Genomic DNA, 26,907 nt, shown 5'->3' on the forward strand with positions numbered 1-26,907 from the left:
GCCTTTGGGACTAAGCACATGCTGACATCCTGTCCTGAATCGGGGCCTCTGCGTGTGATGGATACTTAAGTGCAGCTCCTTCATCAAAGGGAAGTGTGTGGTGCACAGCTGCAGGAGGCGATTACAGCAGGTCTGTCATGTTGTGTTTTACACGGGGTGCATGCCTGCATCAGCTTACGCTGCAAGCAAAAGGAGTCTGTTGGTGTCGGGCAAGTCCCGGTTTGACCACACAGCTGTCACGTTGTTATAATTAATAGCCAGTTCCCGGACTAGCATCCCGGGGGGATTGTGGCTCAGGACTGAAGCATGGTGGCACAGCTGTGGGTGTGCAGGACTGTAGCAGCAGGAGGAACTGTTGGTCATGACTAAAACACCTTGGCAAAGCGGCATTGGGGGCCCATTTACTCAGGTTTGGAAGGTGCTAGCATGGTCCCTTCTGAATTTCTACCCTGAGGAAAGTCCATAGAGATCTTGTGGGTTTCCTGCTCGCTTTCAGTTGTCCCCATGCGGGTTTGAGTGAGGAGGATTTGATGTAGCCTTTGATTGTTGTCCTGGGTTTCTCAATATGGAAAGAGAGGACCGCTCAGGCGCCAGCCTTTCTCCTCAAAGAATTTAATTTTTACAGCTCCTGCGGAAAAGAATTAGCATCGGTGCCAAGCAGTGTGCTTGTGTCTCTTGTCCTGCGCTTTCTGTTTGACGTGCCCGGCTCATTCTAGCAATAGAGATATGCACACATGTGAAACTGGTAGGGCATCTCCTGTGTTTCTTCAGCCTTAATGAGAAGCTGGGGGATTCCTTCCGCAGCATATGCTGCTTGAGCAGTTTCTGGCTGTCAAGGATCAGCTTTAAGTTATGCACTGGTTTTACAGAGCTTGGTGTTTTGGTTGACTTGGTGCTGCTTTTGTCTCTTTTTTTTTTTTTTTTTCCCCTCAGCGTATGTCCTGGTCTGTGGCATAACCGCTGAGATCTGAGAGGCACCTCTGTAGATTATTGCTAGTATTTCACATTAACCATCTTCCATCCCCTGGTCTGAAAGCACTGTGCACAGCTGGGTAAACATAATCTCCCATGCACAGATTGAGAAACGGAGGCACAGAACAATTAAATCCCTTCTCTTGTGGTAGTGGCAGGATTGGGATAGAACTCGGATCTCCAGAGTCCCAATCCGGTACTTTATCCACTGTACCTCATGGCTCCCTGTACTATGGTAGTTAGGAGCAAACTCAAACGGTGCAGAGTTTTCTGTTCCTCTAAGTATCAAATGTTAGGATGCTTCTCTGAGCCCCTTTGGTGCATGTAAATGTTGAACTGATGACCAAATTTCATTTGGGGACCTAATTCCCTTCCCCATTGGCCATATTGGTGGGGGCTAAAAGGAGTTTTTACCTCCTCCTTGGAGCACTGAGCAGGAGTCATCTATTGCTGGATGGGCGTATCCTTCATGGTCAGTTCCCTGTGATTCCAGGGAGAGAACACTGGGCTCAGACTGGTGGATTTCAGACATCCTTTCCTCTTGTTTTGGGTGGGAAATGGTCTTGTGATTTGAGCACAGGCAGTGTGTCCAGACCTGGGTTCTGTTCCTGATTGTCACAGACAAATCCTTTAACCTCACTTTGCCTCAGTTTCTCCCTCTGTAAAATGGGGATATACTTGCCTATCCCACATGGGGATTATTGGGCTTAACTAGTGTTTGCAAAATGTCTGAGAACCTCAGCCGGAAGCTGCTATGGAGTGGCTGAGTAAGATTAACCTGTTTCATTGAATGGTTTTACCCCATTTCACCATCGTGTGGAACATAAAACAGAAACCCCCGGGAAAAGGAGGAAAATCGATGTTAAATAGATGCCCATATAATTGACTTTTAGCCCTCTTTTAAGTCTTCTATACACTTATTACACATACGCTGTTCAGCTCCCTTGATGGTCTACAGTAGTTGTATAACAGTTTTGCCTTTTGAATCCATGTAATCAATAGAGCACGTCATAGTGTCATTAACTGTATCCATTGTATTGCATTCTCTGCATGCAATTTATCCTCTCGTGACCTGCTCTTAGACTAGAGCGATCCGTTCAGTCTCTGATAGGGACAAACTGGTGAGTCAGTGTTGGAACATGTATTGCTGAGGCGTAACTACTAGTGTGATTTTTGTAAAACATTTTTTTTTGTCCCTAAGACCAATATTTCATGTTACTGGACTGTCATTCGGCTCATTGGTGGCAACAACGGTGTTTTCTCGTGGTTCAGAGAAGGACCTGGGATGAGAGAGATCTGGGATGTATTTCTGGCTCTCTTTTGAGCCCATGTTTTAAAATATGTTCTCTGATTTTGGGTGCCTCCATTCTTACATGCTCAACTTTAGATACACTGCATCAGGGCCTAATTTTCAGCAGTGATGACACCCTCCCCATCTCCTGTTGAGATCAATGGGAGCTGCATGTTTTCAGTGCTGCTGGAATTCAGACCCTACCGTAGGGTGTCAAAAATTGGATCCCCCCCCAAATTAGCAATTACTTTGTGCCTTATTTTATCTATTAGTGAAGCAAGGATGTTCCGTTTGAGATCCTTTGGTGAAAAGCACCTCAAAATGCTAATGCAGCAATCTGAGGGAAGCAAGGGGAGACCTGCCAGGTAGGGCCCTCCACCAAGACTCTGAAGTCCTGGGTTCGATTTCCAGTTATGCCACGGACACCCTGTGTGACCTGGGCAAGTCTCTGGGGGTACATCTACCCTTAGAGGTAATTTGTCTCCTCAAACCGGAGTTTTAGCTAGCGCGGGTATGTCTCCTCGGCTGGAATTTACCACCAGCTCAAAGTGTAGACGTACCTTTTAGACTCTCTGCCTCACTTCCCCATCTATGAGAGGGGGGTGATAGCACTTTCTTACCTCCCGGGATGTTGTGAGAATAAATCTGTTGACGGCTGTGTGGAGCTGGGATACCATTGCGATGATGGCCATAAAAGCAACTACGAGAGACGCACATGAAATGTAACTCTCAGCTGCATAGCGTGTCTGCAAGCCGGGGCAGCTTGTTTGATGGGTGGGTATCTGAGGGGACTGTGGGTGGGGGGACCCTTTCTCAGCGAAGCCATTCCAGCCCCTAGCTGCACAGTGGCGCATTGCTACATCAGATCCTGTTAAGTCGGCGTTCTCAGGAGCTACAGGTCAATTTCCACAAATCAGTCCATTAAAATGAGCTATGGCCTCTGGGAGGCTTTTCTTATTGCCTTCCACATGAGTGCTCCGGTGCGGTTTATGAAACGTAAGAATGACAGGGCGCCATAAAACCCATTGAGCCTGAAGGGAGAAGTATGCAGCCAAGCTAATGCTGTTTGGGGAGACGCGGGGGGGGGGGCACATCCCCTCTGCTCCGACCAGCTTCACTTTGGCATTTCCTCAGCAGTGGTCTTGAAACAGACGGTTGCTCGTAAACGGGGTTATATGCACAGTGCTCTGTATTACAGCCCAGTGACGGGCTAGCAAAGGCTGCAGTTTGGCGTAGTGATTTAAACTAGGGGTGATGGGCAACCTTGCTCAGCTGTATTGAGGAGCAGCCCCCTGAAGGCTGGGAGTAGGGAGCCAGTATTGCTCCGTTTTGTCTAGATTCATAATGTGGCCTTAAGTCTTAGAGGCCGAATTCTTCCCTGACTTACATACCAATGTTTCCACTGACAACCTGGGCACTGGCAAATTGCTGGAGTGGACAGGTGGCTCCTGGAGGCGCTGTCGCAGAAGAGGGAAGCGTAGGGCTCGCAGCTGCCCAGGGCTTTGGCTTAGTTAAATCCCAGCTGGCTCCTTTTCCGCTCTTGCCCCTTGACGTTGTTCGCCCAACATAACCTGACTCCCCTGCTCTCTCCCTCCTGCCCCAAACCAGCAGGGAAAAGGCAGAACATGGGGGCGGGGGGCAGACTATGGGCTGGTGGAGGAAGGTCTAGGGTAAGTCGGCTGCGAGGAATAGAACGTGACTCAATACAGTGCCTGGAGCCGGTACCCTGTAAGGGTTTGGAGGGAATCTGCACTGCTGAATTCTAACAGTGGTCCCTGCGGTAACATAAGGATTGGCGGATGACATGGTGTTGTCAGGCAACCAGCCTCCTCTCTAATGTGGCTTTGCAGCCTGGAGTGACTGTGAGTCCCAGCATGCTCTAGCCTGTTTCCTTCATTCCTCTGTATCTCGGCAATGAATTCTGGGACTCGGGGTCTTCCTAGGCCGCAAGGCTGCCATAAAGGGGGCTGTGCTCAGTTGTGGTTTATGCCCTTTGGCAAGCTGCTAACTCCAAACGGGGTGTTGCTGTAAAGGTTGGGGGCCCATGCACCGTGTGACTGAGCCCTCAGGATGGTGAGTGACAGCGGAGGGTGCATGCAGCAGGTGAATTGTGTCTGCTTTGCAGCAGGGAGACTCATGGCTACCCTAGGGATACCTGAGAGGGACAGCGAGTGTCTAGCAGTCCTTTCAGAATGACCCAATAGCTACTTCTCCAGAGAAACACGCCACTGGACTGTCAGCATTACTGGAGTAGCTCAGACACCCTTGTGAATGTCTCTTGGATCCTTGATCTGTGGAGAATATTGAGGGGCATTGGGAGAGGGCGGTTGTGTGTTCAGAGGTAGAAGTATATGTGAGAACTAACGACTCTTTCCACAAGAGTCCCTGTGGTGTTTTCTCACCTGAGTTAGGCTGGCCCGAGGTGCATTTGTGCCGCCTCCCTGATGGTCAGGCTCCTGGCAGGGCGCTGTGGAAACGTGAACTGGAGTCTCCAGCTGCTGTGTGAATGTGTAACCAGTCAAAGCTGCCTTCCCGCTGGCCTCTCCAAAGCGTGCCACGGATCTGCTAAGATTCACGTGGAAACAATCCCCTCTCTCATCCCAACATCAAGACCATTGGGACCACAATCTAAACTAGAGGGTCTGAGCCTGCTTTGTTCAATGAAAGCATGATGCTTTCTGGGCATTCCCAAGGCAGGGAGACCAATCTGTCCCCTCGTCCTCTAGCTCGGCTCCAGTGGGCCCTCACGGATCAGTCTGTGGGAAGCTTGCACTGTGTTGTACCTGTCCTCTGTATTCAGTCTCGGGGGCTGCGAAGCCAGCACCCTTCCTGGACACTAAGCGCGTCGGCAGGTTTGTTTTTAGTGAGGTGGTGTGTGACCCTTGACTGTCTTCTGCCCCCTTGTCTCTCACAGCCCGAATGCTGCCAGCAGTCGAGACGGACTGGACAACGAAACAGGAACGGAGTCGGTTGTTAGCCACAGGCGAGAGAGACACCGGCGGCGGAACAGGGAAGGCCATGAAGACGGTAAGCCCTGTGTCCCTTTTATCTATCTACAGCATCATTCTGGAGCCCCGTTGCGACCCCCCACCCACTGAGAGACGAGGCTCTGGTTCCTGTGCCTTTAAAAAAGATGGTAGCAGCAGTTCTCAAGCAGGGGTCCAAGGCCCCTGGGGGGCTGTGAACTCGTTTCAGAGGCTCCGCTGGCATTAGGCTCACTGAGGCCCAGGGCAGAAAGTCGAGGCCCCGTCACCCTGCCACCCGGGTTGCTACCCCCTTAACGCCAGCCCTGGCTTTTATATGCAGCAAACCAGTTGTTATGGAACAGGTGGGCTGTGGAGTTTTTATAGCATGGGGTGGGGAGAGGAAAAGGTTGAGGCCCCCTGTGATAAAGGACAGGGAAGCATGGTACGGAGCCGGGAGCTCCTGTACTTCCCTGTTAGCCCGAGCGCTCTCCAGTGAAGTGAAGGGGGGTGGGGGGAAATCCTATTGCGAAATTTGCACAAATGGCTCCAGCGTTTAGAAGACAGGTCCCAGCTTTGCTTCTGCTGATTATTTATATTGCAGTGGAGACAAAGGGCATTTTAGAGCTGGTCAGAATATTCCAGATTTCTATTTTGGATGAAAATGCGTCTATTCCCCACCCCCTTTTGTCTCCTCATTTTGCCCCCTTTGTTTCAACCAGTTCTAGCACTTTTTTTAATACATATACAGAAAAAGCTGCTGGCACTAACTGCACCAGGTCTGTCATTGGCTCCCAGCCTCCCATTGGTGTTTCGCTGGGGTCGTGGGTGTGTATGCACCATATTCTATTTAGGTAGCCTGGTGCAACTCTCAGCTCTTGGTTTATCTCGGGACACCGCCTTCAGTGCTCTCTTAGATTTCCCCCGAACTCCTTACCTGCCTCCAACCCCCGAGCGGCGTAACTGACGCATCTCATCAGACTTGATGCTGGTGCTGCCTCTGGACTCAGCCCAAGACATGTAAACCTGTGTATGCACAGCCCTGCCCGTTGTGTGAAGGAGTATGAAGTTCTGTGTGGCCGTGATGGGCGCTGTAAGTGCCAGCTGTAAAATCCCACATGACCACAGATTTTACACTTAGGGCCTGATCCAAAGGCCATTGAAGTCAATGGGGATCTTTCCATTGTCTTTAGTTGGGTTTGGATAAAGCCTGAGATATGTAGTAAGGAAGCCATGGTTTACATTGCCGTGGGTGTGCGTATCATGCATGGCCACCGATTATGGGTTTGAAACATTTGCACATCCAAGGTAAGTGTGTAAACTGTAGAAATCCATCCTGTGGTCTCCTCTCTACACACCTGAGTGAGCTTATTAATTCCTTGCCAGAGAAGCAATGTTTGGCATATCCAGGGTTAAGTGTTGTGGCTCATCAAGTGTAAAACTGTCCTGCTTCTGGACTATTTTGCTCTGACATCTCTTGAGCCTGTGTAGGTTTAACTCACAGCCCCACCTACCAAAGTATCTGCGAGTGCCTCCAAACACAAGACCAAAAGGGCATGAATACTGTGTCGGCAGCAGGTGTGTTTCTGTTTATTTAACCACCCAACGCGTCAGTGGCTCGGAGAATGAATGAGTGTCCCTCAAACGGCGGGTGGAGCAGAGAGCTGTCTTCACATGGTACTGGCTGCAGATTCCTTTGGGAAACCACTGGAAAGGGGGGGAGCGTTCGAACCATGTTGGGTCAAAAGGTTGTTACTTGAAGAATGTTAAAAGGCGACGTGTGTTTAAAGCTGGTTTATTGTCTCCCTCCCTCCCAAACTCTTGAGAAACGACTGCATTAAATAGGCCAGTCTGAACTCGATAAGAAGGAAGTTTTAAGAGACAGACCTCTTGGCCTCCTTTACCCCCACTCGCCTGCTCTGCGTCTCTTCTCGACGCTCCACTCCAAAGAAACAGAAGGTGTATGTGGAGTTTGACAATTCGCTGGAATCGCTCTTCGTTGTTTGCTGCGCTCTACTGCTGACCTGGTGGGCCCCTCATTTGAGGTCTGACTGGATCTGGGTCCCACCTGGCCCTGATCTGATGCAGGGCCTGCTGCCCTAGTGCTTTAGCCAGAGCTGTGTGAAACTCAGCAGAACCTCTCTGCCTGGAGCTCCTGTCGCTGATCGGGCCGGCTTCAGCCCCTGTGGATTGTGCCTCCCAAGTGTTGCTTTGAGATTGAGGTTCACACTAGGCCAAAACCAGCTAGTGTCACCTGGCTCTCTAGGTCGAAATGTAGTTCCCTGTCTGTCTGTCTGTCCATCCCTTGCTCGTCACATACTATGTGAATGCCTGGTGCTGTCTTCCCCTCCAGCTGTTTGGTTCCAGCACAGATACCTGCTAGGGTGGGAGGGGTTGGATGCAGTCAGGTCCTTTCCAGCAAAGGTTCAATCCTGCAAGCCGCTGGCCAGCTTCAGGGCTTGTTTGGCTCCTGGGTGGATCAGACCCTAAGGCCTGTTGACCAAAGAGCTAAAAATACCCTGTGGGGCCCATGCCTGTCTGTTTTCAATGTATGTTGCCTTTTCCATTCATCCGTGCCTCTTTCTCACTCGCTAGCCCAGCGTAGGGGGAGCGCGCGTTTTAGGCCTTGGCTCCCGTGGGCAGATGTGTATTATTACAGCTGAGGCTGTAGTGGGAGAGGGAGCAGAGAGAGGGTATGTTTGTTCTCTGCTCAGCTCAGAGGATGTTTCCCCTTCCCCTGATCTCTGTGATCTGCAGTGAGCTGTTCCCCCATAGACACCCCTCTGTGCAGCATGCAGAGGTAGGTTGGCGGGGCTCCCAGCTGCTGTCTGGAGGGGACGTTTGCTAGACTTGTCAATGCCTGTTTAAATGTCTGGGTCAAAGTGGAGAAGAGCTGTGAGGAAGCTGGCGGCTTCGGTTTGGGAGGCTCTGGACAAATTGTTTGGTTTGTGGGCTTCAGTCCATACAGGGTTTGAACCTGAACGTCCAGGTTTCAGACAAGTTCCTCTCAGAACTCAAAGCAAATTCAGTTCAAAGGTGGCTGGGAGGCTTGTTTCCAGATGCAGTGTAGACATAGCCCTGATGAGTCTGTTTACCTGTGCCTGACTTTCTTGTCCATTGTAAGCTCCGTGGGGCAGAAGGGTCCTTGTTTGTCCAGTACTGAGAATCCCATCAGCATTTAACAAGGGGTGGTAATGCTGTGGTGAAAAGCCACGGGACCTTTAGTAACCACTGGTGGCTGCTGGCCTCAGGTTCTTTCAGCTTATCTGAAAGGTCACACCGTCAGCAGCATAGTGCCCCCAAGAGCCCTGCTGGGACAAAGACTCACTCCTGACTGGGCGGGAAGTGCATTATCTACTGAATTGCTTCCTACAGCACCCTGGGTTTTCCTAAACTGACCGACCCAAGTACTGACCTGTTTCAGCGCTACTTAGTGTGCCAGACTTGGCAGGATCACACTGAGCTGCTGATGGCTGTGACTTCAGCTGCAGATGGTATTCTCGATCTCCTTTTCTACAGACCTTCCATGCAGTGTTGCATCTGCCACGTGGCGGTGGAGCTGAGCCTCAGAGGAGGTGAGTGTTTATGGACTGTGCTCACTGGGCTGTGAGGTGCTTTCGGATCCTCCTGGATGGCAGGCACTATCTGTCCGGTCTGATCACTTTCCTTGGAGGCTTCTCATTAGGTTTGGAGTCAGGGTTGAATAAGGCAGAACAAGGAATTGGGTCTTGCGCCATCCAGATGATCCCATCTGTACACAGCAAAGAATCCTGTGGCACCTTATAGACTAACAGATGTTTTGCAGCATGAGCTTTCGTGGGTGAATACCCATTTCTTCGGATGCAAGCAGTGGAAATTTCCAGGGACAGGTGTGTATATATAAGCAAGCAAGAAGCAAGCTAGAGATAACGAGGTTAGATCAATCAGGGAGGATGGGGCCCTGTTCCAGCAGCTGAGGTGTGAAAACCAAGGGAGGAGAAACTGGTTCTGTAATTGGCAAGCCATTCACAGTCTTTGTTTAGTCCTAAGCTGATGGTGTTAAACTTGCAGATGAACTGGAGCTCAGCAGTTTCTCTCTGAAGTCTGGTCCTGAAGTTTTTTTGTTGTAGGATGGCCACCTTAAAATCTGCTATTGTGTGGCCAGGGAGGTTGAAGTGTTCTCCTACAGGTTTTTGTATATTGCCATTCCTAATGTCTGATTTGTGTCCATTTATCCTTTTCCTTAGAGACTGTCCAGTTTGGCCGATGTACATAGCAGAGGGGCACTGCTGGCACATGATGGCATACACCACATTGGTGGAAGTGCAGGTGAATGAACCGGTGATGGTGTGGCTGATCTGGTTAGGTCCTGTGATGGTGTTGCTGGTGTAGATATGTGGGCAGAGTTAGCATCGAGGTTTGTTGCATGGGTTGGTTCCTGAGCTAGAGTTACTATGATGCGGTGTGCAGTTGTTGGTGAGAATATGCTTCAGGTTGGCAGGTTGTCTGTGGGCGAGGACTGGCCTGCCACCCAAGTATGTCTGATACTTGACATCTGTACACAGAGGCAGCACCTGTTCCATGTTCTGTTTATGTACCCCTAGGTGCGCCGCACATGAATAGCGTTACATTTTCCTCGCCGTTGCGTAGCCCTGGCCCTCTGAGATTGCGTGAGGCTGTTGTGTTTGCTGCATAGTTCCGGCCTTTAGCCTCTTCCCCCTTCAGTATCATTCATTTGCTGCCATGACACTCATTTGTTTTCTAGTTTGAGAATTGAAGTTTGCAAAGAGAAAGTGTCCTTTTTCATTAGGAGAAGTGCTAACCTCTGCTTCCCACCATTCTCTGGGAGATCCATAGATCCTGACCTGTCTAACATCTTGTCAGGTGTCCTTGTACACTGCGCTTTTTTGCCTGTGATTTGTAGGGAGCTAAACAAAGCCCTTTTGGGGGTGTTTTTGGATTGGTCACCGTTGTTTGACATAAAGTCACAGGTGGGAGATTTGTGATCAAACAGAGTAGCCCCGAGTTTGCTGGGCATTCCTTCTCTTGACAGTGGCAACCTCTTTATCAGGGGGCCCAGATTTTTTTGGGGGGACATAGGCGGGATTGGACCCATGGAGAAATGGAAAGTTCTGCTGCTGTTTTATTTACTTTTCCAATAAGGGAGCAGAATTTATAACGAACGCCGATAAGAATCAGAGGGGTAGCCATATTAGTCTGTATCCACAAGAATGAAGTGGGTCGCCATTGCTGGAATGGTGCCATAGGAACAAAAGAATAACTCTACTCCAGATCAGATGTGCTCCATCCACTCCAGTTCCTAGTCTCCAAAAGTGGTGAGCACCATCTGGTTCAGGGGAAGGTCCCCGAGATTCTAGAAGAATAGACGGCCCACTAGTCAGGGGCTGGCTTATGCCCCGACGCATGAGGGTTTCCATCCTATTGAATGTTACTGGGGGTGTTCTGGTTATCTGGCTAGATCTCTAACCCTTTCCTGGTAATGGAGGGATGGGTCTGACACCGTATCTTGCATCCCACTGTTCCCTACCTTGGATGGCATTGGGACCTGAATTTTGTAACTGTGGCCCATCGCTGCACTTAATGGGGTTTACTTCACACACTGAGTTTTCCTATAACAACCCTTTGCACTTAAATGGGGTTTATGCATCTTCCCAGGGCTTTATCTCCCTTAGCTCATTACTCATTAATCCTCCCGGAACCCTGAGGAGGCACGTAAATTAGAGTGATCACCCCTGTTTGACTGAGGGCACAGAGGTGAGGCATTCGAGGGCCTGAGCCTCCCCCACTGAAGGCTATGTGAATTTTGCGGCGGACTTCAAAGGGAGCAGGATCAAACCTTCACTGGCTGGCCTAAGACAATCGTGTACGTCACTGAGTGTGTGTTATTGAAATACAGAAGTTCCTGGCTGCCGGCCCTGTGTTCTGACTGCTAGCCCACACCTTTCCCTATGCATGGAAACTCTCCTCCTTTCAGCCCTGTCTTGGTTCTGCCGATATTGCCAAAGGGCAGATCACTTATCCAGCTATGGAAATGGCTGTTCTGCACAGTGGTCTGTTCTGCTCCCTGTAGCACACTGGATGCATGAGCAAGGCCTTGGTGATGTGAAGGAATGTGCTTCAAACAAGAACAGTGCCTTATTTCTAATTGAAGGCAACCATCCGGGCTTGTCAGCTCATTACAGCTTCTTCCCTGGCATTTAAATAAGATTAAAAGGCAGATGTAATTTGCAATGATTCGTCTCACTGGGGGGAAAAAAAAATCCAGCACGCCTCTGATTAGTGAGATTGATTTTGAAGCCCCTTCACAACGCAACTCGTATGTCAGCAGAGCCATCCTTTCCGTGAGCCTTCTGGCCATCTCTGCCTGCTGGAACGAAAGGATGAGGGGCGTACGGCTGTGGAACAGACAATAGGATGAGGGTCCACAGCCAAATTCAGAGACGGGAGCTGTGTGTGTCACTCGTCGCTGCGAAATAATGGCCACGCCCCTCCTCAGCTGCTATGGGAATCCGGCAATATACGAAGTCTTTGATCTGGCCATGTAGAGACTTGTTATAAGGAGACCAAAATTACAGCTCCGGTAATTCACTAGGACGTGGGGGAAGTGTCCTCTTTAGTGCTCTGAGGACCTTTTGGCTTTGTTCCAGGGGCGTTAATTACACTGCAGTGCAAAGCCCCGCTTGTTTAAGCACATGTACAGTGCCATCCGCTCACCAAGCTACACTGAAAAAATGCCCCGTTATAGAATCGAGAGGTCAGCTATCCAGTCCCCTGCACTCATGGCAGTTATCCAGACCATCCCTGTCAGGTGTCTCTCTAACCTGCTCTTAAAAATCCCTAATGATGGAGATTCCACAACCTCCCATTATGTTCCCGAGTCCTTCCTTTTGTTTAAACAAAATGTTTAATTTCCTTCCCCTGCCAAAGGGGGAGGGGCATCCCCAAGTGCTGCATGAAGGGGAGGAATTGAACAGCTTGTTACTTTTTTTAATTTCAAGCAAATGCGTAGCAGGAGAAGGTGCTAATGAGACATAGGGGAGTCTCTCAGCCTCTGGCACATCAGGGTAAGGCCCAGCTGGGACGGCAAACTCCTTTTGCCTAATGCTTTATCATTGTGGGGTTGGGAGGTCAAGTGTTAGAGGGTTTTTGTTCCACCACAAAGCAAGAAGGCAAGCAACAGAAAACCCACTGGGAGTAGTGGGTGAAACGGGAGCAGAGGGGACATAAGGTGGAAAACACCCAGAGGGAATGTGACTAATGGAGAAAAGTGGGGAGAGGGAAATTCTAACTGTATTCCATGGAGAGGACACCCACTCTTGTCAAGCTGGCATTGAGGGCCTTCTTCTGCCTTTAGCACATAGCATCGTGTTCCTGTTATCTAAGCCAGTGGTTCCCAACCTTTTCCCTACCAAGACCACTCCCAACCCTGCCTTGCCATCTAGCCAGGACCAGACTGGGGCATCTTCCCATTTAGCATTATGGAAAGGGTAAGGTGGGGAAAACTCCCTGACACCTGTTTGCTGCTCTCTCTGGGGGGTTGCAACCCCTGAGTTGAGAACCCGTGAGCTAGGCAACCCCTCTTTGGTTGTCATTTTAAATTTGATTAGCTCTTGGAATTTTCTAGGAGAAGAAAAAGTGGTTCATGGATGAGGTTTTATTTTTGTGAATTTCCCAAAAGTTCTTTTGCAAAGTTCATAATGCCACAAACCCACTGAGGTTCTCCCCTTCCTCTGCCTGATCTAGCCAACCACAGTGGAGAACGTGGGTCTGTTAGTAGAGTGCCCCTGGCTTTCAGCATTCGTGTGAAAGGTTGAATCCTGCTGAAGAGCAAACATACTCTAGGCAGCAGTGCTTCAAAGAGACTGTAATGCACCTGGTCTTCAGTTTGTGATACAGGATCTAAAAAGGGACCATTCCTTGTGTCCCTGTTCAGTGTGAACATTCAGTCAGTTCCCACGGTGATGCAAAACGATAAACGACAGCAGCAGTTACTGGTAAATATGCTCTTTTTCACTTGCAAAGTGGACAGGTGCAACTCACCTCAGGCACTTTCTGTAACCCACAATTCTCCAGAAATGAAACCTGAACAGTCCCCAAGTGATTTTCAAAGAATATGATTCACTTCCCCAATGCTGAAATGCAGCCATTTCTGCTTCACAGAGCGTTACTGCACATTAACAGCAGCGCAAAAAGTAAGGTTGGAAGAATCTTCCCTGCAGCTGAACCTGCAAGGGGAATTTCTGCTAGGCAGCGTGTAACAACCCAGGCTGGAATTGGGCCGTGATATAAAGATCATACCTTGCCTAATGATAGGTGCTGTTGGATCTTCAGTAATTGTTTTATGTTGCATTCAATTAATAGACATAAACAGATCCTTTGCCAGCAGAATTTCCCCTAGCACCACTGTGTAGCACAGTAACTCAAGGATCCCTAGCAAAACGTTAGGCAGCAGCTGTCACTTTGTTGACTTTCCATTGAAATTAGTGGGGCGGATGGGATGGAGGAGGAGTATTTACGCATATATACACCGGGTTCATGCATGTGCAGAAGCAGAAAAGTGAACAAGAGGAAGAAACCCCTTTCGAAGTCCAGGGTTCTCAAGTGTCATAAATTTGGCCACAATAAATGTTGGGGATGCAGCCTAGTGCACTGGCCTAAAACTCAGGAAATCTGCGCTCTAAGACGAGAGCTGCCACCACCACCCTGCTCTGTGTCCTTAGGCGAAACACTTCCCTAGTCTGTGCCTCCATTTCCCCCTCCCGCCCTCTGGCTGTTTGGAGCAGGGATACTCTCTCGCTGTGTTTGGACAGCACCTAGCACTGTGGGGCCCCAGACCCCAATTGGTTCCTTGAGGCCCTACTGCAAGATAAATAATATTTTGTGAGTGCCCCATTTGGGTTGTCGAAGGGGTGCACGTCGGTGTGTTTTTGCATGTGCACTGCGTGTCTCTGCTCCCATGCTCGCTGACAGCAACGATGGCAGAAATCAGCCAGGGAGGCAGTGTAAATAACAGGCGGCCTTTCTTTTCTTCCCATCCGTAAGGGTTAGAATCCTGAGCCGATCTCTGCTGCCTTGTCCTGCCATACGGCAATGGAGCCGCTACAGAATAATCTTCTGTCTTTCCTGAGCCAGGGGCTTTGATAATAGGAAGCTCAGTGCAATGTTCAAATAAAGAAAGGTCTTGTACAGACCAATCATTCGGGTGATTCGGGGGTGGGGGTGGGGGATGGGAATGAGCTGATCAGAAGCTGACAGGTTCAGTAGAACGTGGGTGTGAGTCTCTGGGTGGAGGATGCAGAGGGTGAATTGAAAGGACATTTTCTAGTCGGCATTTACCATTTGTTTGCCAGTAGCACACAGAGCCCCAGCCACCATCCCCATTGTGCTAGGCGCTGGATGCGGACGTAGAAGTGAGAGACAGACGAGGAGCTTACACTTGGAATAGCCAAGACAGACAAAGGTTGTGTGTGTGGGGAGGGGGGTTGGAAACGGAGAACAAGGAGGGGAAAGTTCTCACCCAAGATCACAAAGCAGAACAGGGACCAGAGCCAAGGTTTCCTGAGTCCTAGTCCAATGCCTCATCCGCTAGGGCTGCTGCCTCTCTGATTATTGGTCAGGTTGTTTGTTCTAAACCCTCGGAGGCTGAAATCGCTTTCCTCGCAGTTTCATTCCCACTGCCATTTGCACAAACTGGTTCATCATTGTGGAGCTGCTCAGAAAAATTACTGTATGAATAAAATAATCATGACCTTTTAGTAGATCAGCATGTGAACAAGATGTGTGTGATGTGGAGAAAAAGCTGCTTCTTATGCAGGACGTATCAAATATGGATCTGCTGCAATATAGATGGGTATGAAGGCTTCAGTCCCTAGGAAACTCCAAGTAGTGCAGAACGCTGCAGCATGTCTCCTCAGCGACATGGGCTACTGAGAACACATCCAACTTGCCTTCTGTTTTCTACACTGGCTTCCCACCGAATTTCAAGTCCCTGGCCTGGGCCCAGGGTATTTAAAAGAGCCGAAAGTGCCGGGATGAAAACCATGGTTGGCCGTTTTGCTCCGCTGGCACAAGGGAGCTCTCCACGATAAGGAGATAGCTCAGGTCTGTGCACAAGATGGAGCTTTCACGGGTGCTGGCGTGAGTCCCTGGGGAAGTTCATTCCAGTGTCCAAGGGCCGTCACTCACCTTCCCACCGTTTGCTTCAAGTGCCAGGTGCATTTCTTTAATCACCCTTCTGTAGCGCAGATGCAGAGCAGCGTGCGGGAGCCTATGTGAAAAACATGCTACCAAAACAAGATTGTCTCCTGCACAAGCATCTTCCCCCACCCCTCCCCATGGGGAGAGGATGAGAGAGCAAACCTGTGACCGATGCTGCTCACATTACTTAGTGCACTACCGGAAGGTGCTCAGATACTGCAGTGATGAGCACGATATGAGAACCTGTATAGACTAGGATAGTACTGTGTTTACACTCATTTCTAATGTATGGGTAGTTAAAAAGATTTTAAGGCCAGAAGGGGGCCACTATGATTATCTAAACTGGCCTCCTGCATAATACAGGCCAGAAAATTTCACTTCATAGAGCCCAACAGCCTGTGGTTGAATTGCTTGGGTATTTTTATATAAATTGTGTATAGAAAGCTTCATTGAGAATATTAAAGCAGGTCATGATTGTACTGTAAGCTCCATGCAGTGCCTCATTGAAGTAATTGGAGCTCAGTGTGATTGCAAGGGGTCTGTCCTTGCAGAGTACATTGTAAGATCAGGGCTTTAATACTTCAAAGTCAGGAAAAGTCAAAGTTAAGGTTTCACACATAACCTTAACTCTGCCCTTTGTCTAAAGAAACTGGGGCAGGCCAGAGTTTCCAGCCCTTTTGCCTGCCGTTGCTTCAAATACCAGTTGTGTTTCCTGGTCCTGTAACATTTTCATGTTTGTTTTCATTTCTCTTCTGTATCCTGCTCCTTGCAGAAGGCTAAGTCAGTCACCTTTTTCGTCGGACATTTTGGAGCAGAATTCTTATGGAAATCTTCAGGAATGGACAGGCAAAATGTTTCTGGTACTTTAATGGAAAAGCTTAACTGGGTCTCCCCTGCCTGAATGATTGTCTCATAAGTGCATGACTGACCTTGCATAGAGTTTTCAAGAAAAATGTTAAGCCTTGCTTTGCATAAACTGAGAATTAGAAGAGAATTTGGTTACCACCTGATATATTCATTGTGCAGGCAATTACCGAAGATAGTAGAGGTTTGTAGTAGAGAGGAGTTTGTGATTTACTGAATCAGGGAGTGACTCTGGTAATGATACATGTGAGGTTGTTCCACTCCCTCCGGCTACGCTCACACTTCTCATAAATGTTGTTGCTATTTGATAGCATAGAAATAATTAATGGCACCAGACATCATTGTGCCTGTATCTATTCTGATTAAAAAACAAATCCTTCATCAGTTATCAAAGAAATTGCGGTGCTGGGGAAAGTGATTTCTCCCAGGGAACCAGCTTAATTTTCAAAGGGTTCATTTTTAAATTGCGTAAAGTGATGTGCATTTAAAGAGGTATGATGTTTGGAAGGAGCAGTCTCCTAGTTTTTCCCGCAGGCCTGCCTGGTGTGTCAGATGAATTTCCATTGCAGTTTGTTTGAACAAAGGATGTCAGCAATAGAGCTGGGCCAGATATTTTTACAGTGAATAGAAATTTCACCAAAAAATTCATTCCTCAGGGGTCTGAACGTCTTTGTGAATGTGGGTCAAATTCAGCAAATAGTTTTGGTCGGGATAAAAAACTGGGGAAAACCCCTGGAAATGTCATTTCCAAACAAAATGTTCAAAGGAACCGTTTTGAAATGAAATGTCCATTTGAACCGACACTTCGATTAGCAGATGTTGTTTGGAAAATGTTGACATTCCGAATGTTTTGTTTGACCTGAAGAAAAGTTTTTTTTCATTTCCTTTCATTCATCGAGAGAACCAGAAAAACCCCACCCCTCCTGGTTTGGTGCCAAACTGAATTTTTCAGATGTTTTTAGTTTGGCCACTGACCTGAAAAAATCCGTTCTTCACTCAGCTCTCATCAGCCGGGCCCGCTCCCAGCCTGGCCGACCAGGCCTCCGTGGGGGTCAAGGAACATTGTGGAATGTGCTTGTTGACCCAGTCAGCAAGGCACTTAAGCACATGCTTAACATTAAGCAAGTGCTTAAAGCCAAATAACATCAATAGGCCTTAAGCATGTTAAGTGCTTTGCTGAATCAGGGCCTAAGAGCGCACCCAGCACTGGATGCTGCCTGGGTTGAGTTTAGGTGCCCGGTGAAGTCAATTGGGGAAGCTTTGTGTTGACTTCAGTGGGCTTTGGTCTGGATTCAGGTGCTTGTAGAGGGGATTGACTCCCTTTCCTTACTCACGCACTAGCATGATACATAGAAACGAGATCGTTAATTTCTGGGGGTCTCCAACCTTCCAATTTATCTTCCTCCCAACGTGCAATCTCAGTTAAGTAATTTTGAAAAGAATAATTCCCGTTAGCGAGCAACATACATCCTCTGATGTCGAATAACGTGATGCACACGCTAATCTCGGTCTACCGATCCCCCAGGTGTCTAATAAAAGGCTGGAAAACAAAGAGGAGAAGCAAAGAGCAGCGTGCCCTCCTCAGAGGGACTGCACGATTCTTAGATTGTTGTGCTCCCAAACCAGAGAGTTACCCACCAAGCACAAGAGACGAGCGCATTTGTGCTGATGTAGATGTCATCTGTCTCTTGAGTGAGAGACAGTAAAGCCAACCTGCAGACACCGATGTGCTTTGTAAAGCGGACCTAGGCAAAGTTACCTTTTGAATGCGATTTCCTCCCCTCCCTCCCTCCCACAAAAAAAAGTGGCGGGGGAGAAGAGAAGGGGTGCTAAAGACACAGAAATAATTGGTGTGGGGGAACCAAGAGCCCCTTTGTATCAAACTGAGGCTTTATATGAGTTAGGAAATGTCTTTCTCCTGATCACCTTTTGCTCTAATTAGTAGCAAATCTCTCTCTGGATTTGTCTGCAAATAAAATCACAGGCTGAATGGGCTGGAGCTGTCACTCGGGGAGAACCCTGACTCCCCTTGTTTCCTGCCCCCCACCCCATAAAGCAACAGAAGTACTTGATACTAGGAAAAGTTGACCAAGTCCCATTAAATGAGAGGGGAGCCAGGCTCTTAATTAGAAGCGTGGGAGGTCTGCTTGGCACATGTTCTCGGGACCCCTCGCTGACTAGGACAAAGGGCCCACGTCCATTTCCCGAGGAGGAGCGAGAAAAGGGACTGTGGAACGTCTAATTAGGGAGGTAATTAAGGGACAAGTTTTCATGAGCGTTCAGAATGTTTTATAGCTGCTGCCGTTTTTTGACAAGTCTGCGTCCGTCAAGTGTCGGCGCTATTGTTTCAATGCCGAGTTTGCACTGCGGTGAACCGAACCATTGTATGGATAGATGAAAAAGGCTGGGTCAATGGCCTGTGCTTTGGGAGATGCCTGGCATGTACACTCAAGGCCCTGTGAACGTTCGGGAAGAGCGATTGTTCCGAATTTCCAGTAGCAGCTACAGTAGGTGTATTCTTAAGCCTTGGGGAGAACAGTGTATCTGTATTCCCAGTGCCCTTTGTTCAGGCCAGTTGTAACAGAAACGTAAACAACTGTAGTTTTCTAAAAAAGAGCTTCGCCCAACCATCTCTGGCTTCGTTTATTCTTCAAGAGCTCGCCATGCAGAAATCGGGCCTGGTCCATGGGTAATTAGAATCCAGATCAAATAGATTCCTGTGGGAAATATTTGTGTAGTTATTTCAAATGCTATTTGCTTCGATAGGACCAACAGTGTCCCAAGCTCTCTGAGGTACTAAGGACTGTACTGAAACAGTTGTATTAGGAAAAAGGGGCACCGGGAAAGTCTTCATTTGTAAATACCGTCTGTCAGCTAGTTTTACACATTTAGATACATATAATAGCAGGTGGGGTGTGTGTGTGTGTGTTGTTTTCCAGAGATGCAGGGAACCTGCAGGTGTTAATTTCACTTGGAGCTACAGATGCTCAGGATCTCTGAAAATCCGACCCAGAGAACGTAATTGTGGCTGTAGCGTTCCTCTGCAGAGAAATATTGCCTAGCACTAAAAGCAGAGGGCTGGGTGTTGGGATTCCTGGCTTCTTCTAGTTCTCCTGCTGACTTTCTCTGTGACTTTGGGTATGTCCCTTCATTTGTCTGGGCTTCAGTTTATCCATCCGTAAAAGGGGGATAAAGACACTTGACCTGGGATATTGTATGAGATGTAATTGACGTTTGCAGAGTGCTCTACGATTTGCAGTTGAAAGGTGATGTATGTAAATACTGAACCATGTAGGCAAATCTGTTCAGGTACAGAAGGCGGATTGGAAAGGAATCTTGTGCTGTAACATTGGGAAAGGATATTTATTAAAAGGGAAGTTACATTATCCTGCATCCAACTCATTTTCCAGGGCAAGTTAAGACTAATTCAGCACAGGGAAGCAACTGCTCATGAGCGATTGTGTTTCTCGGTACATTTCCTTTGACAAATAGATGTATTGGCTACTCCTGTTTGAAGGAAAAGCCATTAGGGGTAAGTGATTACGTTCCCATGCCAAACCAAACACTCACTGTATTGACACTGGAGGCAGTAATGCTCCAGGATCAGTCACACATATGTCCAAGGACTTCGTGTTGCCGAGTAGGTTTGTTTTCAGGTTTGCTTCATTTTTAACATGGAGGCAGCTTGCGGCTGCTTGGGTTTGTTCACAGCTGTCGTGAGTTGCTTTATGTGTAAAGGGGCATAAAGTCTTGCACCGGCTACTCTCACAGCTGGGCTGCATGCTTGTCTGGGAGGGAAGGAGGGAACCCAGGATTTCATCGTCCTCGTCAGAGTTTGTTTTATTGGTCTGTGTCGCGGCAGCCACATCCCCGTCGTGTTAGGTGCTGTGCAAACGCAAAACAGAGTCCGTCCCTGCCCTGAAGAGCTCCCAGTCTAAGCACAAGAGAAGAGATGGCAGGTGCATACAACACACAGACAAGCAGGGAGCACAACATGGCTATGAGACACTAATACTCCCTCTTCTCCCCTGACCTGCCCAGTAACGACTGGTGTCCTGTGCTCACAGGCCTGGACCCAGCTGCTGGAGGGGAGGTGGCATGCGTTGGAATGGATTTCAGTGTCTGCCTATAATGGATGGAGGACCCCCTGGATAGCTAGAGCTCTGTCATCTCCTCTCTGAGGTTTAGGGTTAGTTGTGATTTCTGCCCGCCCTGGCCTCCCTGCTGTTCTACACGGGGCTAATGGAGAACCCTTTATAACTTCCTGGTGCAGATGCCTCTGCTCTGCTGCCCTCTTTCAAGGCTTGTTTGATTCCACACTTTGAAGTGCTTTTGTCCCTCGGGGTGAGACCTTCTCCGCTGTTGATGAAAGCCAAGGAGAACGCACTTGAACCTCCGGCGCAATGTCTTCTCCTAATCGTCATGACAGATTGAAAGCTTCTTGTCTGATTGTTTCAATGGATTCTGCTTCCTCTAATGAAGCAATAGGAGCTCGGGGTCAAGGAGGGTAGAAAGTCCCTGGCCATTAGTGGGTTAGGCATTGAATTCCCAGGTGAGTACTCTGTACAAAGGAGACAGAAACGTCAGGATGTGTTTGTGCTGGGAATGGCTGAGACAAAGGGACGTGATTCTTGTTTACATTTAGGGTTTGTCTACCTGGGAAAACTGTCCCAGTGATACAGGCAGCGTTATACCAGTATAAACCCCATGCGGACACTGGAGAGTGGTGGGGTTTTTTTTGGTTTGGCTTAAACCCCTTCCCAGGGGACATAGTGAAACCAGAAAAAAATGCATTGTGGACATGCATGTGCATTAGAGATACTGGTGTAACGATAGCTATTTACATTCACACCTTAGGGGATACTGAAAAACCTCCTGTGTAGAGAAGACCTAAAGTCCATTTATTCCACTCTGGCAGTGTAACGGTGCCTTAGCGTCAGAGGTGAAAGTAAGCTGGTACTGCCTGGTACGCCGTGCCGGACCAGACCGGCTTCCCCAGGCTGGCGATTTAAAGGGCCCGGGGCCCCCTGCAGCAGCTGGAGCCCAAGGCCCTTTAAATCGCCTCCCGAGCCCTATGCCAGAGCCCTGGGTAGAGGCAACAGGGCTCCATCAGCTATTTAAAGGACCCGGAGCTCCGCTGCTGTAGCAGCAGCCATAGCCCCGGGCCCTTTAAATCACCCCTGAGCCCTGGGGTTCCCAGCTGCCTCTGCAGCTGGTAGCTCTGGGGTGATTTAAAGGCCCTGCCTTTTGCAGTTGAGGCCACGCCCCTGCTCAGGACTCCGGCGTACCGGTAAGTCCTTTAACTTACTTTCACCCCTGCTTAGCGTGGGAGCATATTATACCTGCCCCCACTTTACGCAGCTTCAAAGGGGACTTGGTGTAAATGAGAATCAGGCCCCCGGGTAAAAGCCTGAAGATGAAACGCGTATTATCGTTTTGCCAAAACTAGCACGCAACAAATAGGAGGGAGGTGGGGCTGGGAGGTGACTGATAAATGGCAGCAGGAAGCATGTTCTGTAGTAAACCAGTGATGGACAAACGACAAGCTTGGCGTTCTTGGTTTCGATGGAGTTACCCGGAGCGTGGATGCTTACCCGAATGATCAGCACCTCTCTGATCTGCAAACTCAGGCTGGAAGCCTCTCTCTGGAGCAGCCGTTCAACAGTTCCGTTTCCAGCCCCAGCCAAAGCCCGGCTGTGCACTGGCTGCTGCAAAAATGACAAGCCCCAAGGGAAAAAAAATGTAACGAATGGTTACAGAGCTCAAAAGGGGTTCCTTACCGGCGTGGGCTTGGGAAGGGGGTGGCCATCAGAGGTTCTTAACTTATCCAGACAGGTTCATCCTTATAATTACTTTGTCTACATAGCATCATAAACACGCCTGGCACTTAACAATGCTGACCCAGCTTGAGGACTTTAAAAGCCAGGGGCTGGTGCAAACCAGTATCACTCACTGATGTGCCTGGAGCTGCGGCATTTTGTCCTAGCTGAGGATCTGGCCTCTGCATGGTTCCGTTTCCAGGGTGGGAGTTCAAAAGGGAATCTGAAGATGACAATTGCCTAGAAGATCCAGGCCTGTAGCCTCTCTTAGCTATTTAGCTGGGCACACTCTGCTCACCCGAGGAGGGGAAGCAAGCATGCCCTGCAAGGACAGAACAGGCCTTTCATGTTTCCCCTCTCGTGTGTAATTACTTTCCATTGAGTTTGTCTTTGATAAAATACCTCTAACCTAACCTTTCTCTAGAGACCTGCGGGTGGGGCTAAGCAGGGGGGCTGTCTTTAGTCCTGGCCGACGGACTTGACCTTGTTTCCCTTCATAATTATTTTTTTCAAACAGACACCGGTCTGGGAACAAGCACACCGCTCGGCTGTCCAGCACGCCTGGATCAAGAGGCTGCCGTTGGTTTGAGACATAGCTGCCCGTTAACATAATCTGCTTTTTAACGAAGTGAATTCTGACTCTCAAGGGCTGTGGTGCTGATTAGCAGAACCACTTCGATCCCCCAACCCCAAATGGAACAGGCTTCAAACCCTGAGAACCTAGCAGATGAGTTATTCCTCTTGATCACCTCCCCTCAAAATGAGCCAGGCCTGCCTCTGTGCTCTGCTTTCCTTCCTCCTCCTCCCCTGCCACCCACCCCCCAGGGAAGCCAATGGTTCAGTCCCGTTTACCTGGATTAGCAGCATTTTTACACTCCCCATTTTACTTCACTTGCAGTTTTACGATAGCAAAGCAGGGAAGAAGCTGCACTGACAATAAACCATCATAACCTGCTGAGGAATTGCCCTGGTTGGTTCCACCACAGTCGATGTTAGTAAATGTGTCTGCTATGTGGTGTGCTAGTTAAATGTTTTAATAGTTGCTATTTAGGCAATGCAGTAACGAGTATTGTACTGAGTCTTGATGCTCTGGCCTCTGTCGGCTCTGATTGGTCTTTTCGAAGGAGCCTAAGATTGGGTGCCTACCTCCTGAAAATCCCATTCCTAACTGGTGGATCTCTGTGTTTTCCCTGTCGGACTTGGATCCTTTGAGACCTACTCGTGAAAGTCACTGGATAAGAGCTAGGTAGTGTTTAATTCTTTAGCACTAGCTGGCACTTGCAGGTCTGGCTGGGTGCGCAGTGCCATGATCTTTTGGGAGTGCCAGCTCTGCCTTGTGCGTGAAATGTGTGGGCAGGTGAGATCACCTGTAGGGTTGGGGGTGCGGTTGTTGCTTCGTACTAGGACAAATTGGGCCCCCAAAGTCTATGGAATCATTTTAAATGGGTCCATGATTATTTATGATTATGGAGCTTTAAAAGGCCAGCAGCCGATTTGGGAGTGTACATGTTCCACTGAGCAAGCTAATAAGAAGGGACTCAATCAATGTACCTGGGGCAGATTGTCAGGTGCTGTAAGTTGACAGAGCTCCACTGAAGTCAAGCTGAGCTGAGGATCTGGCCCCTAATGTATCTTTATCTCAGAGTCGCAGGTTTCCAGAGCTCAGCGTTGCTAGCTTGTAGCTTAGCCACGTGCATCAGCCAAAGGGGCCAGTGAAAGAGGCTTTCTGGATCAGTTGAGCTCAAGAGGATTTCATTCATGCCCCACCTTCCTCTTGATGGCTCTTCACATGGAGGGAGCCCGCGGGGAGGGAGGGTGGTCTCTGTATGTCTTTGCGCCTTCTCTGCTCGACTCTTGTTTTCAGCGCAGCTCATCAGCAGTTGATTAAAGCAGTTGGAGCCTCTGCTTTTTGGGGAAACGAATGGCAGGCCGCCTGCAAGTGAGCAATTGATTAGATAAATAACTTTTTAAATTTGCTTTCTCGCAGCGTTGCTCAGATAATCGCCCCTGACTCCACTTCCATGCTCAGTTCTAAACAGACACCAATTACCGGTTAGACATTTCTTTAATGCCTTGCTTCCTTGTTTCTTGCAGTAGGAACGTTTGAGCCGATGGCAATTGCAAAGTTGCACTAACCCGATGATAGACGTAGCTTTTGGCCCACGGAGCCACCCCTTCTGCCAATTGCTCCCTCCGAAATGTCCGCAGGCCCCAAGCCTCGGTTGCAGCTATTAATTAAACAGCTCCCCAAGAGGAGGTGGTTTTTAGTAAGGAATGAAAGGCCAGAGGTAGGAGAGACCAAACTTGTGTTTGCATTTGGGATGGGGGGGGGGGCGCTTAAGGCAGACTTTTAGCACCTCCAGATGCAGCAGTTGTGTAGTGCTGGGCCTGATGCTGCAGAACCGGAGCCCAAACATTTACCGGGTCTGCTGCCTCCTACTGGAGAGTCTTGGCAGCTCTTCTCTTTCAGGCCGCTTCTTGAGGGAGCCCTCCAAAGTGTGATGACGGAGGGACGGAATGGGCTCTGGAGGCTGGGAATGGGAGCGGGGGGCCTTTGGCTTCCGGGTCTCCAGTTCAAACTCAGCGAAGGTCAAGAAGTAACCCCGAATGACTTTGCCACGGGTAGTCCCTGAGGCCAAGGACTTAGCAAGACTTAAAAAGTGCTGGGACACGGACAGGGAGAACAGGAATAGCTGGCCTTGCTATAGTCAGTGCTCACAAACTTTTCAGAAGGGATGGTAAAGCTCGTGCTTCAGGGTTTAAGCCAATCTCTAGCTATTAGAGAGGAGGAGAAGGGCTAATGTAGGGGGCAGGCTATCCCACATCTGCTACTGCCGTGTTCTGACACCTCCGCAGCATCTGGTACCAGCTGCTGCCAGAGACAGGACGCTGGACTAGATGGACGGTGGGTCTGATATACTCTGGGCAGTTCCTATCACAGGAGCAGGTGTGATGGGGGCCACCAAGTGGCACCACTGCCCCTCAACGGCCTGGGATGGAGGATTCCTCCGCTCCTTGCCCCTTGCTCTGGGCCAAGTCTAGCTACTTGAACGTGGCACAGAGGAAAGGCTCAGCCCTGGCGATAGGTATCGGCTGTTAGCCACAGGATGCAGCATAACAATTTAGCTCTTTTCATCTTCCCTCGTAAGTCAGCAGCTCCAGTGCCCAGACTCTTTGCTCCTCTCTGACCTGCCTTTGTCACATCAGCGTCTTTCAGTGCCCAGAACTCAATGCAGCCTTCCAGGTGTTGTGCCCCCAGAGCCGCATAACGAGCAGCCACCCTCACCTCTCTCTGCGATGGATAAAGTCATGTCAGATAATATATATTACCCATCTAACCGATCCATCCCCTTGGGCTTGTGTATGACATTCGTTGCCATGGTACTTGAGGGCCTTGGAAGAATCCATGTGCCAAGTATAACTTTGGGGACAGTTTGTTAGTCCTGAATAGCGTAGGTGATGCATGCAGCCAGGATTCTGTTTCCCTGTGTGCTTCACCTTGATAGGTAAGAAGTCTGCCTGAGTTTTCCATATGCCCGACTTCTCCATGGGGAGATGGGGCAGGAAGGGAATTCAGGGCAGTGGAGGATCTTGCAGAGAGACGTTCTTCTTTCTTTTTTTGGCGGTTTTCCTTAATCTACAACGAAAGCCACCGAGGCTGAACGGTACCTGTTGTGGTGTTTATGTATGGGGAACATCATGCTATGCAGCTAAGCATGTGAGTCAATAGCGACCATATGTGACTGGCCTTGGGGTGTTTCTCTTCATTGAGGAGGAATCTCAGCGCTGCCAAGTAGTGCTTATCCTGTCCGTTGTTTTAGGAATGGTTGGAGCCTCTGCTTCCCTCCCCACCCCTTGCACTCCGAAGAAATTCCTTTGGTTTTTCCATTTCATCTTTGTCTGATTTCAGCCGAGTTAACACAAGACATCGCAAACTGCATCCCGGCAGCCTCTTTGTTGAGCTGATGCCATTTGCTGCCACCTTTATTCTGGCTCAACAAGCCTGAGGGATAATGGGCGGAATTATCTCTAGCTTCCTTCGCAGACGCGGTGGTGGGGGGTACAGAGGTAGTGGAGGAGAGTGTTTGCAAGCGTGTTAGGCTGCCGTGCTTTGTGCCGAGCTTACGCCATTGAAAGCAGAAACACGGTGTTTCTTTCCTCTTGTCAAAGCAGCACACGGCCTGTCGCTTTGATCAGGAGAACGTGCCTTCTCCCGAGAGACCCCTTTGTTGGCCAGCATATGTCGGCCGCTTGCTGGAGAGAAGTCTACCTGGCTTCCCAGCACTGCCCTTTGGGGATTATTCATCAGGGCCACAATGTGTGTGCCAGAGGCCCTAGGAAGAGAGTACATCACCGGAACATTTGCATAGCTTCCCCCTCATTGGTTTGGCTCTCCGTGATGCAGCTGTGCCTACAGTGAAGGCAGAGTGACGGCTGACTGTAGTGTCTCACTGATCCGCTGGCTCAGGTGTCTTTAGGCACGCTGAGGTTTGGTTGTGTGTGTGTGTGTGCATTTTAAAAAGGATTTCTTAGGAAGCCCAGGCTGAAGTTTGTTCTGCCCAGTCTAGCCAGCAGAAGTTGTGCTTTAAAGTAAGTATATATAGCAGCTTACTGAGCGTATTGCTGGAAGGAGCTTTAAAGTGAGTAGCTTTTGGTATATGCTGTTGGAGGACAAATTCAGGAGGTGGGTGAATATGTAGGATGGGTTTTAGGGGGTGTGTGTGAGAGAGAGGGAGAGATCTCGCTCTCCACCCTCTTGCTTTGGTGTTGTACATTTTGAAAAACATTTAATCCTAACAAT

The 26,907-nt window shown here is 49.1% G+C and overlaps 1 protein-coding gene across 4 annotated transcripts in view; it reads left to right on the forward strand.

Moving 5' to 3' along the window:
- The window catches only part of DVL1 (dishevelled segment polarity protein 1), a 169,524-nt gene that overhangs the window by 101,555 nt on the left and 41,062 nt on the right, over window positions 1-26,907 (forward strand). For all 4 annotated transcript variants that reach the window (XM_044996561.1, XM_044996557.1, XM_044996558.1 and 1 more), the window contains exon 4: window positions 5,178-5,290. In XM_044996561.1, the coding sequence (XP_044852496.1) occupies window positions 5,178-5,290 (113 nt within the window). The remainder of the gene's footprint in view (window positions 1-5,177; window positions 5,291-26,907) is intronic.

Source organism: Mauremys mutica, chromosome 21 (assembly GCF_020497125.1).
Source record: "Mauremys mutica isolate MM-2020 ecotype Southern chromosome 21, ASM2049712v1, whole genome shotgun sequence".
NCBI lineage: Eukaryota > Metazoa > Chordata > Testudines > Geoemydidae > Mauremys > Mauremys mutica.